The 18710-nt window shown below is 50.1% G+C and overlaps 1 protein-coding gene across 1 annotated transcript; it reads right to left on the reverse strand.

Moving 5' to 3' along the window:
- Positions 1–1622: 1622 nt before the first annotated feature.
- On the reverse strand, positions 1623–18710 carry TOMM34 (translocase of outer mitochondrial membrane 34). Its single transcript, XM_058685745.1, has 7 exons — positions 18451–18710; positions 14306–14405; positions 13008–13160; positions 10046–10215; positions 7024–7171; positions 2846–2972; positions 1623–2657 (listed from the first exon to the last, which is right to left on the reverse strand). The coding sequence occupies exons 1-7, from the start codon at positions 18575–18577 to the stop codon at positions 2553–2555; spliced, it is 930 nt and encodes a 309-aa protein (XP_058541728.1). The 5' UTR covers positions 18578–18710; the 3' UTR covers positions 1623–2552.

Below are 18710 nucleotides of genomic sequence, written 5' to 3' on the forward strand. Positions count from 1 at the left end.
GACACTCTCTCTCAAAAATAAACATTAAAAAAAAAAAATCATACCCAAGGAGCTCAAGATAATTGATCTAAAAAATACCTTAAAGACATTTATAATATTCAAACACATAAAGGAAAAACATTTGTTAAGACTAGATATCACAGTAAGAAAAACCAGATTTAAAAATAACTAAAACTTCTAGGAAGCAAAAAAAGTAGTCACAGAAATAAACTCAATGTCTGGGTCAAACAGTTGATTACATATGGGTAAAAAAAGAATGATAGATGATAAATTTAGAGAAAACACCCAGAAAGTAGCACAGAGATCTAAAACATGGGAAATGTGAAAATAAAAAGGAGAAATGACCATAAAGGGAAGAAACCAAGGGTCCTGACAGCTGCTATTATCTTTGTGGGATATAAAGTGGTATGACAGTTGGAGGACAATATACCAGCGTCACAATATGACAAATACACATGAAACTATTCAAATCCTTCAGAAAACTTCTAGGAGGGGAGCCTGGGTGGCTCAGTTGGTTAAGTGTCCAACTTCAGTTCAAGTCATGATCTCAGTTTGTTGAGTTCGAGCCCCGCATCGGGCTCTGTGCTGACAGCTTGGAGCCTGGAGCCTGCTTGGGATTCTGTGTCTCCCTCTCCGCTTCTCCCCTGCTCGTGCTCTCTCAAAAATAAATGTTAAAAAAAAAAAAATTTCCTAGGAAATACTAAAAAAGAAGGAACATTTGTATGTAAGGTGTTCCCTGCAGTTATTTATAATAGTGAAAAATTAGGAACAACCAAAATGTCCAACAGATAAATGATTAAAAAACACTTAAGTGTGATAAATATAATAAAGCGTTGTATTCTCTCAAAAAAAAAGGCGGGGGGCAATAATAGGGGTCCAGCTCCCCACTTTGGTCCCTTGGCCATGCCCACGGAGTCTGTCCAGACCCTGAAATCTGCTTAGCTCAGAGGTCTGTGGCTGCTCACACAGGAAAGCCTCTCCTCCTTCCAAAAGGTCAGAATCAGTGTGCTAACAGCTGAGTGTTGCTCAACATGCTATGTGACAGGGAGCAAAGGGACAATGAAAACCCTGTCTTTAGAGTCCTCAAATTTCTGCTTAAGGGGAAAACAATTTAATTGGGACACAGCCCAGGAAAGGGTAGCAGCCCTTAGTTCTGGACAAATCCTAAAGCGCCCTCCAGCCTCATCCACACCACGTTTTGTGAACTCGAGGGGTACTTTCTGTCCTGGTCCTCACCCTGTCCTCCTACCTAGGGCCTTTACAAATGTCTGTTTTGTCTGCTTGGATTGTTTTTCTTTTTTCTGCCTTCTTTACCAGTTAAACTCCCACATTAGAACTCAATTCGAGCTCTACTTCCTCAGGGACCCCTTTCCCTCCACAGGGTCCAATCCCCCCCCCCCCCCCCCCCCCGTGAGGCAGGGAAAGCATCGTGTGGCGGCTTCTCTACAACGCTCAATCTGGCTGCCGTTTGTTCCTGGGATTATCTGATTACCTTCTTGCTGTTCCACTAGAGCCTCAGCCCTCTGAGAGCAGGGACCATGTCTACTGACTATGATTTCACCAGCACTATACACAGAGCCTGGCCCATGCGGATGCTCCAGGAAGTGTGTTCAGTGAGTGGATGAGTGCTGAGCAGGCAGTGGCTTTTATTATTGCAAAGTTCAAAGCACAGAGCAGAAAAAGCACAAACATAAGCACAGCACACCTTTCTTGTACAAGAAAGATGTTTAATGCAAAAGCTCAAGTACACAGTTCGACATCAGTCTAGTTCAAATTAAGTTCGTATTACAAAGAACCAAGAAGCTTGGAGGGGGCCACTGTTGAGGTCAAAAGGAAGTCTCTGCCCAAACTGGAAGAACACTGACTTCAAGAAGGGCTTTCTCTCTTGGAAAGGCCCACCTTTGGAAGTGCCCTCACCCCTGGACTCTTCAAACACCTCAGGCACCTCCGTGCAGGTGCAGCAGCACAGAGCCACAGGCAAAGCCACCCCCCCCCCCCCGGTCAGGATTCCGCATCCCCACCAGAGGAGGGCCCAGCCAAAAGGCACTGGGGCTCAGAACACAGGGGACTCTGCCAAGGACGGGGTGGGCATGGCAGCCCTGGAGAACCAGCTCAACAGGCTGCTTTGGGTGTAGGTGGGCCGGGGTCTTCTGGTTTATCCCTCACCCGCCCCCACCCCGGAGCTCAGTTTGCTCAGATGAACCACAGTGAGACGGGTCTGGTGAAGAAGCTACAAGGGCAGCGGTCGGTAGTATGCTTGGGGCGGGGACAGAGCCAAGTGCTCTGCCGAGGAGGACCTATTTCTGCCGTCCTGCTAGCTGTCTGGGTGGGTGGAGGGGGGACAATAGGGCTCCAGTGGGGACCATTCCAGCAAAACATCGTTTTTGGTTTTTTACTACACTGGGCTTAATTTGAACGAGCCAAGCCTCTTACAAGGTGGGAAGCCATCACCTCTGAGTTGCTTCAGAGCTCACTCTGGGGCAGGCGAGGTCCCAGGAGCAGGCACGGAGGAGGGAGCTCAGGCAGAGGTTTCCCGCTGCCCTTCTGGGCGTTTAGTTTAAGCTCTGGTTAACTTCCTGCTGCAACTTCTGGGCAGGGCCGTTCCTGGGCTCAAGTTGCAGGAGACAACTGATGTCTTCAAAGCTGGATTTATAGTCCTGAGAGAAGAGAGCAGGGGGTGAGGATGTGGCCCTGATGGAGGCGAGATGAAGTGGAGACGGCAGGCCTGCCCTGAGCCACGTGGGGGCCCCTGGAGAAGGGACGTGGCACCACCTCGCCCTGCTCTGGGAGGACCGCCACCAGCACGGACGTTTCTGACGGTGCCTTTCAGTCAGGGTCTTCTTACCTTGAGTGCCTTGTAGGCTTGAGCTCGTCTGTAGAACGCCTTCACGTTCCTTCCATCCAGCCTGAGGGCTTCTGTGCAATCCTTCACTGCTTCCTTGTACTGCTTCAGAACCAAATGGCAGAGCGCTCTGATGGGGAAAGACCGTTTGGAGGTTTCAATCACTGCTCAGAGGCCACCCACCAGCCACAAGGAGGTTTGAGGGCTGACCTCGGACTCGGACTCGCCGAACACCTGCTCTGTGCTGCATACTTTTTAGCTTCCTCACCCTCGAAGCAAACCACCGGCTCGGCCCGGAGGGGCCAGGGGCCCCGTGCACGCACCAGTGCCAGCGTAAGGCAGAGCCCGGACGGGAGCCCGGTGTGCAGGTCTCCACCCCGTAACCACATCCAGTCATCACTTGGTCTACTTCACGTTCCCGTCCTGTGCTCTTTTCACATCAAGAAAAGGATCCTGAAACCTCCCCCTTGATGGACTAAAAAGTCATCTGCCTTAAACAAATACTGGACTCCGAGGATATGCATGCGGACGTGTTAGCAGTGAGAAGTAAAGATGCCTCCAGCTCACCCTGAAATGCGCCTAAACTAAGAACAATCGATAGCTAAACAGCGATAAAGCAAATGTGACAAAACGTTAAGGAGGAATTGACGGTAGGTATGCGGGTGTCCGGTGTCCAGTTCTTTCCACTGATACTGTGAAAATTTTCACAATCGTGGGAAAAAACAGTTGCATACATCATACAACAAGACGCTCTACACCTACGGGGAAAGAAGTATGTATATCTTCATCCATTTTCAATTATTTTCCCCGAGGACGGTCATGAAAAACAGGGGTCCTGGAACTCATTTGCTATTTTCAGTGAGAACAGAGTATTTGCTTAGTTGGATGAACCATAACTTATTTTACCAATTCCTTAACTACAGATCTTTTTCATTTCTTCCAGTTTGTAAAGACAAGGTGCTGCCATGAGCACCCTTGTGCATAAAGCTTAGCGCCTATCACGAGGGACAGATGGGTCAACAGATACACGCGTTGAAAATCTTGACTCTCGCTCCCAAAATGTTCTCCAAAAGAGCTGCTCTCGTACAACCAGTTATTGATAGAGCCTATTTTCCTGTAAGTGAACTAATCCTGGGTCTCAACCTTTAACTGATTAATATTGGAAGAAAACAGTGTCTCACTATTTTAACGTAGTTGCTTTAAATATGGGCAAAGCTCTGTGTCTTTACATAAGACTTTTTAACCTTATGAAATAAAATTTACCTTTAATGACCTCTGTGGTCCCCACCTCCCCATTCCCTAGCTCTATAATACATTCCACACTGCAAAATAATTCTTCTAGAACATAATTTTTACTTTCTACATTTGAAACCGTGGTCCACTTAGGATTTATTTTAATAAGGAGTGAGGTAGGGATTCAGGCTTATTTTTAACTCCTATCCAGTCAACCCAACACTACTCATTGGAAAATCCCTCTTTTCCCTACACTTTATCATATGCTAAATTCTCATAGGCTGCTATTCTCATTTTTTCCCGACAAACTTCAGAATCATTATCGTGAATTAAAAAAACTCTAATGTTTTTACTGAGACTGCATGGATTTATAAATTAGAAAAAGCTCCCCCTTGCATCAATTTTTTTAAAGTAACCTCTGTGCCCAGCATGTCCTCTGTGACATGGAACCCGAACATATGAAATCGAGAGCCAGAGCTCCATGCTCTGCTGGCAGAGACAGCCAGACCTCCCTGCCCCCCAGCATCCCAATTTAAAAGCCGGCACAACAGGGGTGCTTGGGTGGCTCAGTCAGTTAAGCATCTGACTTCGGTTCAGGTCACGATCTCACGGTTTGCGTGTTCGAGCCCCACGTCGGGCTCTGTGCTGACGGCTCGGAGCCTGGAGCCTGCTTCGGATTCTGTGTCTCCCTCTCTCTCTCTGCCCCTTCCCAGCTCGCACGCTGTCTATCTCTCTTCAAAAATAAACATTAAAAAAATTTTTTTTGTTGTTAATAAAAGCAGGCACAAATTCTTTGTCATTCTTCCCACTGAAAGAGTCCTATGTTCTCTCCCCTCTAATTCAGGTAGGTTTGGGGACTGACCAGCAGAGAGGAAAGGGCATGGTAGAGCATCAAAATGGCATCTGGGGGGTGGCTGGGTGGCTCAGTCAGTTAAGTGTCCGACTTTGGCTCAGGTCATGATCTCGCGGTTTGTGAGTTCAAGCCCCACATCAGGCTCTGTGCTGACAGCTCAGGGCCTGGAGCCTGCTTTGGATTCTGTGTCTCCCTCACTCTCTACCCCTCCCCCACTCACACTCTGTCTCTCTCTCCTTCAAAAATAAACATTTAAGAAAATAAATTTATAAATTTATAAATTCATTGTAACCATAACCAAAAGCGCACCAAGAAACTTTCTGGAGTCTGTCAAGACGATCCTAAGGTTCAGCCAGAATGAACCTGGGAAAACAGTCAGTGATGCTCTGAGTAAGAAGAATAAGGAAAAGACTAGCCCTACAAGATATTATAAAGCAGTAATAATTGAAACAGTGTGGCATGGACACACTTGCATGAAAACTGTATTTAAACAAAACAAAACATTGTCCCCAAAGTGGTAAAACTCCAGGAAAACAGGCTGGCAGGAGTCTCTAGCAGGATGAGGTCAGCGAGTCAGGCAGGCCCAGAGATAGAGGAATCAAGCTGCCACTGCGTCAACACAGAACAGCAGGCAGCAGCCCTTTCTTCCAGGTTAGCCGGGCAGGCTGAGGCACCAGGCACTCCTGGTCCAATCAGCCAGTAAAACCACAGGGCCAAAGCCCCAAATCCACTCTTTTGTAAGTTCTCTTTTCACCTCATTTGACACCGACACCTGACCTGCACGGACGTGAGGCTACTTGGTCGTTCTTTAACACCGCCCCGTGACAAGTGGAATTCTGCTATGTTTCACGGCAGAAATGTTAACAGCGAGTTTCAGCAAGCTGCCCCAGACTCTGTGCGAGCATTATGTGATTCGGGATACGGACCGTGTCACCGGACTCAAACCTGGAATGCCTTTTATCCCAAGAATTTTGCATAGGGAATGGAGACACTACAGTAGAGCCAAGGTTTGTTTTTTTTATTTTTTTAAATGTTGATTTTTGAGAGAGGGAGAGACGTGAGCAGGGGAGGGGCAGAGAGAGAGAGAGAAAGATTCTCAAGCAGGCTCTGCACTGTCAGCACAGAGCCCAATTTGGGGCTCAAACTTACAAACCGTGAGATCATGACCTGAGCCAAAACCAAGAGTCAGATGCTTAACCGATTGAGCCACCCAGGTACCCCGACCCAAGGTTTTTGAACAAGAGTAACATGTGTATGTGAGCAGGAGAGGAGAAACAGATTCACAACATTTTACCGTAAATCTTTTATGACAAATGATTGGATCAGACATGGTCCCTTGCTGAATATTTCAACTTCTGACAGTAAAACTAATAGAAAGATCTCACCGGAGCCAGGTTCCAATTCTGTCTCCACCATTTAATGGCTGGGTGAGCTGAGGTAAAGCCCTTTCTGCTCTGAGCCTCCGATTTCTTGACTTTACAGGGGAAGACCACCTACCAATACATCGGGAGTGTGCTGCAAAGCAGTGACTCCCACACAATAAAAGGGATGGTGTCCTCACTGTGGGTGGAAAGAAGCACCAGCCACAGACAGCAGTTCATGGTGCAGAGCGCTCAACAGCGCCACCCACAGGTCAAACCCTTCAGGCAAGACCTTCTCTCTTGCTCCTGGGCCAGGTGACCATTAGTCCACGGCCTGGGTCGTGCCCTAGGGCTGGGACAGTGCCAACACTTCTAACCAGAGGGGCTTAGAGAAGCCGTGGGGCTAGGGGGAAGGGGGAAGGCGGACAGACATGTATTGAGGCTTTTACTTTTGGAGTGTGCTTATTTGGGTGGTTTAGGAAAATCTGAGGGGGAGAAGGCCCGACAAAGCCCAGGCTCCACACTGGCACCGCTCTTTCTATTCCTCTAAGGTAGCAGATGCCATGGGCAACACCTGCCTCACGATGACCAAAACCCATGTGAAGGTAGGTTTGGAGCTACAACATGCTGACCAAAACACTAGGAATGAAGAGCCCACCCCAGTCCGAGAGAAGACTCTGGAACAGTATCCAATGTCCTAAAATCCCCCGGGCCAGCAGCTACATGGAAGATACCTGTTGCTGTATGTGGCGGACTCCACATCACTAAATGAGAGGCTTTCACTGTACTTCTCAATAGCTTTCTTATGGTTTCCCTTCTTTACAAGCTCATTGCCTTCTTCCTTCAGAACTCTGGCTCTCTCCACATCCCCAGCAGAAGGCACTATATACAAATTCAGAAGAGGAAAAAGCCATGAAGCGGTTGCCCAAGCGAGACCCATGAGGCCTCGCCGGCCCCGTCTCTTCCAAGTCATCTGCCCCCCCCCCCCCCCCCCCCGCCAAGATCCCTGCGCTGCCCTAAAGCAGCCTCCCTGATGAAGGAGTCCCCCATGTGGCTTCTGGGAAATTAAACAATTTTTCAGTCATAGGAGGTTGGGGACTCCCATACAAACATACTTAGACATGCACATAAAAATAGACAGAACTCGGGTTCTAGTCCCGGTGCTGCCACTTAGGAGCTGGGGATCTCGTGGGGCCCAAGTCTTCTGGACCTTAGTCTCTCCATCCACCGGGGCACTACCTGCCCCACACGTGGCTAGTTTAGGATGAAATCTGAGCATGCAGAACATCCTATAAACTTAAAGCAGGAGAGTAAGTAAATGAGATTTAAATAAGCAAGCATCTGAGAAAAAAAGGGTATAGCCCCCAGGCTTCAGAAAAGGGCAGAAGAGCCCGCCAGTCTTCACGGTGGCTTTGGCCCGGGCCTGTACCCTCCCTCACGAAGTGCGTGCAGCTTCCGCACCCCCGCCCTGACAGGGAGACAAGGTGAAATGCAAGCTGCTCACTTGGCTTTCCGGCCCTTCACTGAGCAGCCCCACATCGTCGTTCCAGACCTCACTCCCATTTCACCTGTTTTTGTAATTTTTAAAAACTACCTTTATAAAATACTGGATATGTATGGCACGGGTAAGGTTTTAGGAACTGAACTAACACCCTTGAACTTATCCCTCACCTTAAGAAACAGAACATTCACTAAGACCTTTAAAGCCCTGTGGGGCCCCCTCCCCAAATCAATCCACTCCTGGAGGAAACCATTATCGCCGATCCTGTGCTCCCTTCCCCCGCTTTTTTCTTGGTAGCTTAACTATATACAACAGTTTCTATAAACCATTTGCTGTTTGTTTTGTTTTTAAACTTCGTGTAAAAGAATAAACGATTCTAACTATGCTTCTCTGATCTGGTTTTGTCTTCTCCCCTCACCAACGTGATCCTGAGATTCATCTGTGTTGATACGGATGCCTGCAGTTCATTCACTCTCACTGCTGTGGTACAACTGATTTATCTGTTCTATTTACAGATTTGGGTTGTTTTCCAGTTGTGTTTTTTGCTGCTGCAAACATTCTTGTACACGTCTCCTCTGCGCACATGCATGAGGTTCTCTAGAAGCAGAGCCAACGGGCTGCCGCGTACACACGTCTTCAGCCTGACCTCGGCTCTGCGACACAGCTCGCTGCAGGCACGCGGATTCCCACTGTTCATCTGCGATGCCCACAGGCTGCATTCTCTCACGTTCTCTGGCACCTCCCCCAGCAGCCATTCCCCAAACCCCTCAGTGCACACGTTAGTTCACGTTTTGAACTCCCCAGATACTAAAGACTCTAAAGCACTTATTCTTCCTCCTGTATTTTCTTTTTTTTTAAGTAGGCTCTACCGCCAATGTGGGGCTTGAACCTACAACCCTGAGATCAAGAGTCATGTGCTCCACAGACTGAGCCAGCCAGGCACCCCTTTCCTCCTGTATTTTAAAATGTTGTTTATGTGTCCCGGTCTCATCAGACTGAGAGCTGCCTGAGGGCCGAGACTGCCTGCCTTCTCTGTGTCACACTGCCTAGCACAGCACCTGCAAAACATACGGCTCAGTGGCTCTGAAAGAAGGAAATTAATGGTAGGTGCCCTGAAGCCATCTAGTTCATCAGCACCCCACATTTTCATTCCGGAGAAGAACGGGGGACACTTAGCAGGTTTCCACAAACCAGAGTGAGTGCTACCCATGGTCAGATAGGTTCCCTCCTGGGAAGGGGAGTTAACTCTGCCCTCCCCTGACACCCATGGCTGGGCTCCAGCCCGCACACCTGCTGCACCTCCTCCCCTCACCACCTAGCTTGCTGGGCCCACCTGAGGCCCCTGGAGCACTGGTGAGCCTGTGCCTCAAAAATGGCCTCTTACTCAGTCTCCTGTCTTTGGGTTACCTGACTTTCATCTCCCTTCTCTTATTCATCCTCCAGGGACTCCTTGCATGCGTGTGGGTGTGTGTTCGTTCTTAGGGAAGCATCACCCTCTAGTTAAGAAGGTGGGACAGATGGCTTACGGTGGAGCTCATCACAAAATCTCAGCCCCTGGTCATGGTGACTAATTCAGACAATAGCCTGTGACCAAATGGGCCGGAATCGTTGAGAAAACATGTGACCTAGGGATTTAAAGGAAAGAAGCTCTCTCCTTCTTAGGGGGCTATTGGAAGAAGAAACCAACCTTCTTCTCCTCCTCTGAGCCATGAGGCACGGCATATGGACATGAGGCCAGGAACTGCTACAGCCGCTTCACTACTAGGAGGGAAGACTGCCCCAAGACAAAGCCAACACACTAGAGGAGAGAGCGGAGAGAGCACGGAGGAATGGACTCAGAGTCTGAGAATGTTGTGAGCGGCTGGAGCAAACCCTGCCTGAACCTGAACTCTGAACTTCTCAGTTTCATGAGCCAGTACATTCTCTTTGTTGTTTCCACCACGTTGAGTCTTCTGCTCTTGCTACCAAAACAGCCTGGACGATCCATCCCCAGCGCCGCCAGAGGAACTAATGCCGTACGTACACCGACGCACCAGGCTGGGAGTTCCAGGCGTCTTCTATCGCTTCACCCCTACAGCGGTGGGTGGGCTTTCTCATCACCTCAGTCTCTAAGAGGTTAGGACTTTTCGTTTTGTATTTCTTCTTTCAGATATTTTTTATAGCGCAGCTTAACCAAGGCCGATTTTTATAGGATTACTCTAGAGAAAGTGGCTACGGGGAGACTATGCCACTCCGGGCAGCAAGTCACAACTTACCTCTGCTCTTTGCCGTTGTGGTTTCTCTGAATTTGCTTTTAGCTCTTTCTCTGCGGCACTCGGAGGGCAAGGACTCCCACCTCTTCTGAGCCGAAACAGGCACCAAGGGGGTCAAGGGCAGCTTCAGGCGCCACTCGGGCCCAAGTGAGTCCATGAGAGCTCTGCTCATCCTGGAAAGGCAGACAGAATTACAGGGAGGTTTCCGGCTGGGTCCGGGAGATATCCCTCCTCTCATAAATCCAAAGCGGGTGTACGAGAGCCACCATCCCTTTCTGGCCTTCTAACACACAGCGGGAAAGGGACAGAAGTCTGCACACGACAGTACCCCCTGCTGCCATGACATTACTCATCTACATTAACTTCAAAGTGGTGACCGCTGCTCGTGAAGCGTACTCCACCTTATCCCCAGAGGACCACACATGCCCCAAGAAAGGAAATGTTTTATATCTTCCTAATGGATCTATGACAAGGCCACGCAAGCACCTGACATTGGATTTTTAAAAAGTGCAAATCTTCTGTCATTCTCTCATTTTAAAACCCTTCAGTGGTTCCCGCTTCCCTGGGCTGACGGGGTCTGACACCTGGTCCCTTCCCGCCTCTCCGCTTTTACCGTGTGCCACGTTCCCTCTTGATCCCTATGTTCCAGGCTTTGCACATGCTCTTCCCTCTACCGAGAACAATCTCTTCCACCTCCCGTTCCCCATCTCCCCCTTCTGGCCCAGCTAACTTGCTTCAAATGCTGCTCGGGGATCTTGTCCATCTTGTATGTGCTCAACCAGTGAACAGAGCCAACTGCGTGCTTTTTCGGCTCCAACGACTGCCTCCTAGAGGCAGTGTGACTAGAATGAAAGCGTCACAGGCCGGCATCACTGCAAACTCATGTCCTTGGACTCTGATTGGCACGGCTGTTTCAAACCTCCACCCTCCTCGGCCCGGCTCCCTCACCCTCCTCCTTCTTCGGGGCAAAAGATGGGGATCCTGAAAATGTGCAAGGTCACCTGACCCTTCCCATTTCTCTCCCGTCACAAAGGAAGAAGTGACGAGGCCAACCTCTCCAACCGAAGCTCCGGGCCTCCCCTCTCCCTGCCTCTAGCAGCAACCACGGCCAGCACCTCTTCTACAGCTTCAACCTTTCTCCGTGCCCGGAGGGCCGCCTGGAGGCCCCACTCTGACTGCACAGCTGGACTCCTCTGCCTCTCCTCAGCCAGACCTCTTGAACTGCTGCTGTCACATCCACCAGTGACTTCATTCTTAAACCCAGAAGTCCGCGTAAGCTCCCTGCCACACCCGACAGGAAGGATGTCTTCGTCCTTCTGGAAACACTTTCTCCCGAAATGCTCCAAGTTCCCTCCTACCCTCCAGCTGCTGTTCTCCTGGAAGTCCCTCAAATGTTGCGATTTTCAAAGCTCCATCCTCTCTCCCCCCAGCTCACTTGCCGTGGGGGTCTTCTTCTCTCCCACAACCTCAATCCACCTCGACGCCGATGACCTCTGAATCCAAATGTCTGCCCTGTATTCTTCTCCTTTGCCCCCAAACCCATGGAACTACCCAACCACTGTCCTTACATCTCCCGTCTCGGGTCCCCTCCAACGCAACCTGTCAGCCTCCGGGATGTCTCTTCTATTCTTCCCTCTCACCACCCTCCTAACACCAAATCTCACTGAACTACTACCCAAATGTCCCCAGAACTGGTCCCACTGTCCTCCTTCCACTATCCCTACCGTCTCTTCTGAGTTACTGCTGGGCCCTTCCTACCCTGCTCTCCTTCGTGTCATCCCTCAGCACGGAAGCTAGTCAGCTTTTCTGTCAAATCTGCTCCCGCTGTCCCCCTGTTAAAGCCCCTTTCACAAAGCCTCACCATGCCTGGATTAGGTCCAGGCCCCTGAGTGCCAGGCCCCGTGTGATCTGGTCTCACCTCACCCGCCCGAGCTGAGCTCCTCACCAGCAGCGCCAAGCAAAATGGGACTTCTCGCAATTCCTGGAATCCATCATCCTCGCTCACCCTGCGCAGGCGGCCTTGTGGCTGCCCCGATCCCGGATTTCTATTCATTTCTCAGCCACGGCTCGCCTCCTCTGGAAAGTCCTGACCAGTCTCCTCCCTCCCCCTGGCTGGTCAGGTGCCCCTTTCTGCCCCTACAGCCCCCTGGGCCGCCGCCTACCACAGCACTCGACATACACGGGTGCACTTGGCTACTACTGGGGTTCCCCATGAGACTGGGGGCTCCATTACGGCAGTAAGAGCTATGTGTCAGGCATCAGCCCAGGCCCTAGGGCAAAGACGGGCACACGAGTGGCAGATTCTGTTGAAGGACAGAAACTAAAAGGAGGCAGAGAGAAAACGAGTGAAGCTAAAAATGACGCACTAAATACATACCATGAAGTCCTGTGAAGGGTTTGCTACGGTGTCATGTTCGGCTTTCTAGCAGCCCGTGCAAAAAGGGGAAACATGCTCAGTCACACAAATGAGGGTATCCGTGCGGTACAACCACTCAGAAGCCCAGAAAGCAGTGCTGCCCGACAGACCACCTGAAGGGGTCACAGTACAACATACAGAGCCATCCCCGCGAACACCACCCGTCGCCTTGTGCTGCGGCTGCCTGTGCCCCTGTCTTACTTTCCCTGCTCTAGGTAGGTCTGCGGAGCAAGTGGGATCTGTACCTGGTTGTTACTGCGGTCTTCCCCTCCGAACCTGGCACAATCCTTCCAACAGAGCTCAGTAAGTGGTTACAGCGTGAATGACTCGGAGCAGCTAGGCAACAATCCACCAGTCCTCTAAGTCTGACCCCGAACACACCTGCTAAACACGACAGCTGACTCTCCTTCTGCGCTTTCCCCACGTGCTCATTAGGAGTTTCTAAGCCTAGCCCAAAGGGACCCCCAGGAGATGCCCAAAGCAGTGGCCCCAAGTGCATCCAGAGGACAGGGAGTCCCAGAGAGACTGCGGGCAGTGGCTCAGGCTCACCTGTTGATGCCTTCCAAGGCCGACGTCACGCGGTCATCAATCTGCAGTGCGGTCTTGTAGTCGACATAGGCCAGGGGGTACTTCTCCAGAGCCTCGTAGGCGGACGCTCGCCGCAGCAGGGGCTTCAGGCTGAAGGGAACCAGGGCCAGTGCTCTAGGGCAGGAGGCACAAATGTCACCTGGCTGCTGAGTCACCAGGGCTCCCCTGCAGCTCCTTCCAGGCAGGGTCCTGTGCAGCATTCAGTATACAGGAGGTCGCATCTGGTAGAGACACTGCTAAAATGTCAAACCTTAGAGGAGGGACTTTCGAACTTGGACGGAGGTGGAGAAGGGCTGATGGACAGAAGGCCACTCGTACTGTGAAATCTGTGTGCCCGTCCGTCAGTTTTCATGGTTGCAATCCACCCTGCAACCCCACCCCAAGTCAAGCACAAGTGCCTTGTAGTTCTCATTCTTCGATGTGCTTCTACAGAGGCTGACCTGGTGGGAAAACAGGCTCTGGAGTCAGATGGGGAGCGGTGTTGGAATTCTACCTCTGCCACCAACCACGTGACCCCAGGCAGGTCACTTTACCGTCTCGGTCCCCTGCAACCCAGTGCTAGCCTGGGCAGGGTGGTAAATTTACCCCACAGAGTGGTCATGAGCACTCCCAGAAGGAAACCTAGCACGGGCCTGGTACAAATGACCTTAGCACAGGCTCCATGAGCCTGCTCACCTCTCCTCCTCTCCCACCTATCACCAGGGCATGAATCTAAGGCAATACCACAGGACACAGGATCTGAGAACATGAAGTCCCATGTGCTAGTTCAGTGAGGAGGAAAGAAGGCAGGGTCAGACTAGCTCGGAGAAGAAAGAAGTATGAAAAACTGTTTAATGTTTAACATCCTTTACCCCTGGTCACCGATGAATACCTCTTAGTTTCTTTTGAGACCATTCACTAACCTCTATCCCTCTTTCTTTCCCTCCCTTGCTCCCACACACATCCACCGCAGAAAAATCCTGGGCAAGCCAGTTACCAGTCTGCAGCTCAATCTCACCCTCAGGTCCCAAACCTCAAAGGCCTTTAAGGCCCACCTCTAACTTCCCACCCCACTCCTTTTTCGGCAGACTCCAAAGACATAAGTCAGGGGCCACGAGGACTAAGTAGAGCCTCCTATCCTCAGTGACCTAGCGGTTGCTTCTGAATTATCTGGCATGGCCGTAACTGGTGGCATCGGTCCAAACAATAATACAGGCCAGATAAACCCAGCCTCCTCTCCTGAGACCCCCAGGCCCCCAAGGTCACCCCTGCCCACTTACAAAGTGCAATCCTTGATGCAGTCCTTGCAGTTGCCATCCTTTAAGTGGCACACTGCACGGTTAGAGTAGAGAATACTTTCTTCTCCAGGGTTCGAAGAACCTGCCCAGGGGGAAGCAGACAGGAGATTAACAGGGTGGGAAATGGATGCCCTGGGGCTCTGGGATGTATTTCATACGAGTCCTGATCAGGCTTGTCGGTCTGATGGGCTGCTGGGGTTTGTCATTCTCACGTGGAGCCAGAACGGGAGGCTTCCTGCCACTCACAAGGAGAGTGAGCCTCATTCTACCAACCACAGCCCGTTGCCCCAAACCTCTTCTCCAGCACTGAACTTGGGACCAGCCAAGAGACAAGACACGAAATAGCTGCCTTCTGCTCAGAGAAGTCCATGCTGTAACTACACGTGTGTGTGTGAGAATTTTATTACAAAAATCACGTAAACCCAATAAAAGCGTTCCTAAAAAAGAAAAGAAAAATGTGATACATAGACTGAACAAGGGTCGTGGGGACATAAAAGACAAGAGTAATTCCACCTGGTCAAATCAGACAGGACTTTGCCAGGGAAAAGTCCTCTGGGTGTGGCAGGATTAAGCAGAACTTAATCAAAGGAAGGATTCGAGCTACCAACAAGCCTGATCAAGAAGCCCAGAGGGAGAATTATCAGGCATTTCTCTAAAGGCAGTCCTTATCCTCAGGAATCTCAGAAGCCTATGTCTTTCATTGTGTGGCCACAATGACTTTCATTTTTTTATATGTTTATTTTTGAGACACACACACACACACACACACACACACACACACACACAGAACAGGAGCGGGGGAGGGGTAGAGAGAGAGAAAGAGAGAGAGACAGACACAGAATCCGAAGCAGGCTCCAGGCCCATGCTGTCAGCACAAAGCCTGACTCGAGGCTTGAACTCACAATCCGTGAGATCACGCCCTGTGTCAAAGTCGGACGCTTAACCGACTGAGCCACCCAGGCGCCCCAACTTCCATTTTTAAAATAATTTTTCAACTACTTTATACCCACTGGCATAGACCATGATGGAAAACACACGGAAAACCCTGAAAACTACCAAGTGCTGATCCAGTAATTCCATCCTGGGTATATACACAGAAGAATTAGAAACAAACTCTCTTTTGAAAATTATGAAATAGCTAGAAGAAAACAGTGTAACAGGAACTTGACATCCACCACTGGACTTAGCACATGTTATATTTGTTTCCAGCCTTTTGAATTTTTGATATGGCCAAAGCTCCACTCAACCTCATCCTTCTCTCTTGCTCCCTCCTCAGACGCCCAGCGCTCAGCACAGTCCTGAGGTTGGGATGTGACATCCTCCTGCATGCCTGTGTGCCTGCTGCCATTACAGCTGCATTCCTAAGCTTTTTCCAAGTGGCACGCTATTGTCTATCCTTCAGCAATTTGCTTTTTTTCCATTAAGTATGTTTCCATGTTGAGGCATGACAGCTTTCATTCAACATCAACGGTGACAAACCTGATAAAATAATAACTTTTCCGCCCTTATTTTGCCAGGCCCTGAGGGAGACAGCAGAGTACAGAAAAAAGTAAACTATATCCTGGCCTTTAAGGAAAGAGTACAATTACTCACAACTTGCAGTGCACGTCAAGTCACTGGAGCGCACAGAAACAGCAGTGGGGCAGTGGCAAGGGCACTGGGAGCTAGAATCCCGCCACTCAATCCTGCTGATCGAATGTGCCCACGTGACTATCACGTGAAGATACCACTTCACAGACCTGCTGGAAGGGTTCATTTTGTTAGGTTACTCCCTGCTGTCCTTTCAAGAGCCGCAAAACTGTTCACAGAAATCCAGGGATTTGCCCAGAAATTATCTGGACAATCAACAGCAAGATCAGAACCGAACGCTGGTCCCCTACTAAATCCAGACACTAGGCCCTTCTAAGGATCCAGAATAAATCCACCCAAAAGCACCAGCTTTTTTCCAGGCTGCCTGGAGTAGGATGAAAGAAAAAGGCAGAAATAGCAGTCTCGCAGATTCATCCGGGACTTCATCAAGTGACGCTGAGATGAGGAGGTGGGCCTAAAAAGGAGTGTTCTAGAAGAATAAGAGGTGGGCAAACGAGTGGCTTCAAACTGCAAAAGTTCAAACAAGAAACACTGGAATTTGGAGAAGATTTGGGGAGAAGTCTAGCAAAGTGACTCAAAACTTGGACTTGAGAATCAGACCCATATTCAAATCCTGCCTCTGACATGTCTTTATGGTGTAATTATTCTGGACTCCTCATCTAGAAAGTATCTTATCCACAGGTTTGTATGAAGATCAAAGAATTGATGTCTGTAATGTCTGGCACACAGTAAAGCACTCAACCAACACCAGCCAAGAAAGGGAGAGGAGGAAGACATAGGGAAATTGGTCCTACGGAAAATGAGGGCTCACGGGTAAGACACTTTTGGAGAAGAGGTTTGGGGCAATGGGCTGTGGTTGGTAGAATGAGGCTCACCACTTCTCCAAAGTGTCTCACCCATGAGCTGGAGGTCGGGAGAATGGACAAGGACATGCTATACCTCTATTAAAAATTATTTTTAAGGGGCGCCTGGGTGGCGCAGTCGGTTAAGCGTCCGACTTCAGCCAGGTCACGATCTCGCGGTCCGTGAGTTCGAGCCCCGCGTCAGGCTCTGGGCTGATGGCTCGGAGCCTGGAGCCTGTTTCCGATTCTGTGTCTCCCTCTCTCTCTGCCCCTCCCCCGTTCATGCTCTGTCTCTCTCTGTCCCAAAAATAAATAAAAAACGTTGAAAAAAAAATTTTTTTTTTTAAAAATTATTTTTAAATGTTTATTTTTGAGAGAGAAAAAGAGACAGAGAACGAGCAGGGAAGGGGCAGAAAGAGAGGGAGACACAGACTCCAAAGCAGGCTCCAGGCTCTGAGCTGTCAGCACAGGGCCCGATATGGGGCTTCAACTCACGAACCACAAGATCATGACCTGAGCCGAAGTCGGACGCTTAACCGACTGAGCCACCCAGGTGCCCATGCTACACCTCTATTTAAAGCAAAACTTCCCAGTAGCCTCCCATCAGGGAATAAAATCCAAACTCCTTATCGCAGCCTATTGTGCAAAATAAGGCCAGTAAGTCTCTGCCGCTCAAACTGCCCTCAACACTTCCTGTTCTTCCACAGCTCACTATACGCTGTGGCGCCTGGGACACACCGTGCTTATTCATCTGGGGCCCTTGGAATGAACAGTTCCTCCACCTGGAACACGCAGCACCCAAAACTTTGTGCACCTGGCTTCTTCTCATCATTCAGACGTCACTTCAAATGTCACTGCTTCAAAGCTGTCCTTGACCTTCCACTCTAAAGGAGCTCCCCAGTCTCCTGCCTTACCACATCACTGTATTTGTCTTTTTTGCAGTCCTAATCGCGATCAGACAGGCCTTGTTTACATCTGGATAAAGAAAATGTGAAATATCCACACAATGGAAATTATATGGCCTTAAAAAGTTAGTAAGAAATTCTGTCACATGCTACAACACCGATTGCAACGTCCTCGAGGCCATTCTCCTAAGCAAAATAAGCCAGTCCCAAAAGACAAATACCATAGGACTTCACTCATTTGAAGTATCTAATCAAAACCAAGGATACACGAAGTAGAAAGGTGGAAACCAAGGGCTGAGGGGGAGGAAAGGAAGATGACAGTGTTCAATGCGTAGAGTTTCAGTGTCGCAGATGAAAAAGTTCTAGCGATCTGTTGCACAACAATGTGAACTTACCTGCGCTTAAAAATGGTTACGAAGATAAATTTAAGGTTGTGGGTTTTTTTTTTTTACAGCAATAAAACATGAGATCAAACATCCATTAATACGGAGATATGTTTGTGATATGTCAGCAAGTGAAAAAGAACCAGTAACAAAACCATATTACCATTAGGAAAAAAGGGGGTGGGGGGGCGGGCGAAGAAAGAGCTAAGGAAGTCTCTCGCAGGATGCCAAAGCAGGGAGCGGGCGGGAAGGGTGCCGGGTGGCCCTGGTGAGCCAGACGACCGCTGAGAACGCAGGCCCCGGGGGGTCGGGGGCCGAGCGAGGTCTGGGCGGCCGCGGGGCCGTGGGGGAGGAAACACCGGAGGGGGGAGGCAGGCCTGGCGGAGAAACGGGGGCCAGGGTCGTACCTTGCGCCTCCAGCGCCCGCAGCGCGCGGCTGTACAGCGCCGCGGCCTCGGCGAACTGGCCGTTGCGGAAGCTCTGGTTGCCGGCGGCGCGGAGCCCCTCCACGGAGTCTGAGAGCTTGGGGGCCATCCCGGGGCCGGGCCGGCGAACCGGGGGGCGCGTCAGTTACCGCGCTGAGGCGTGCGCAACTGCGAGCGAGCGGGAGCACCCGCTGGCGAGGACTCAGATCCCACGGCCAACCAGCCCGTGAGGGGGCGGGACG

Source organism: Neofelis nebulosa, chromosome 9 (genome assembly GCF_028018385.1).
Source record: "Neofelis nebulosa isolate mNeoNeb1 chromosome 9, mNeoNeb1.pri, whole genome shotgun sequence".
In the NCBI taxonomy this organism is placed as follows: Eukaryota; Metazoa; Chordata; class Mammalia; order Carnivora; family Felidae; genus Neofelis; species Neofelis nebulosa.

Coding starts and splice junctions, on each gene's coding strand:
- TOMM34 (XM_058685745.1), bottom strand. CDS start 18,577: ATGGCCCCCAAGCTCTCAGACTCCGTGGAGGGGCTCCGCGCCGCCGGC. Junction 14,406..18,450: donor GCGGGCGCTGGAGGCGCAAG/GTACGACCCTGG, acceptor CCCCCTGGGCAG/GTTCTTCGAACCCTGGAGAA. Junction 13,161..14,305: donor TGCATCAAGGATTGCACTTT/GTAAGTGGGCAG, acceptor CTCCTGCCCTAG/AGCACTGGCCCTGGTTCCCT.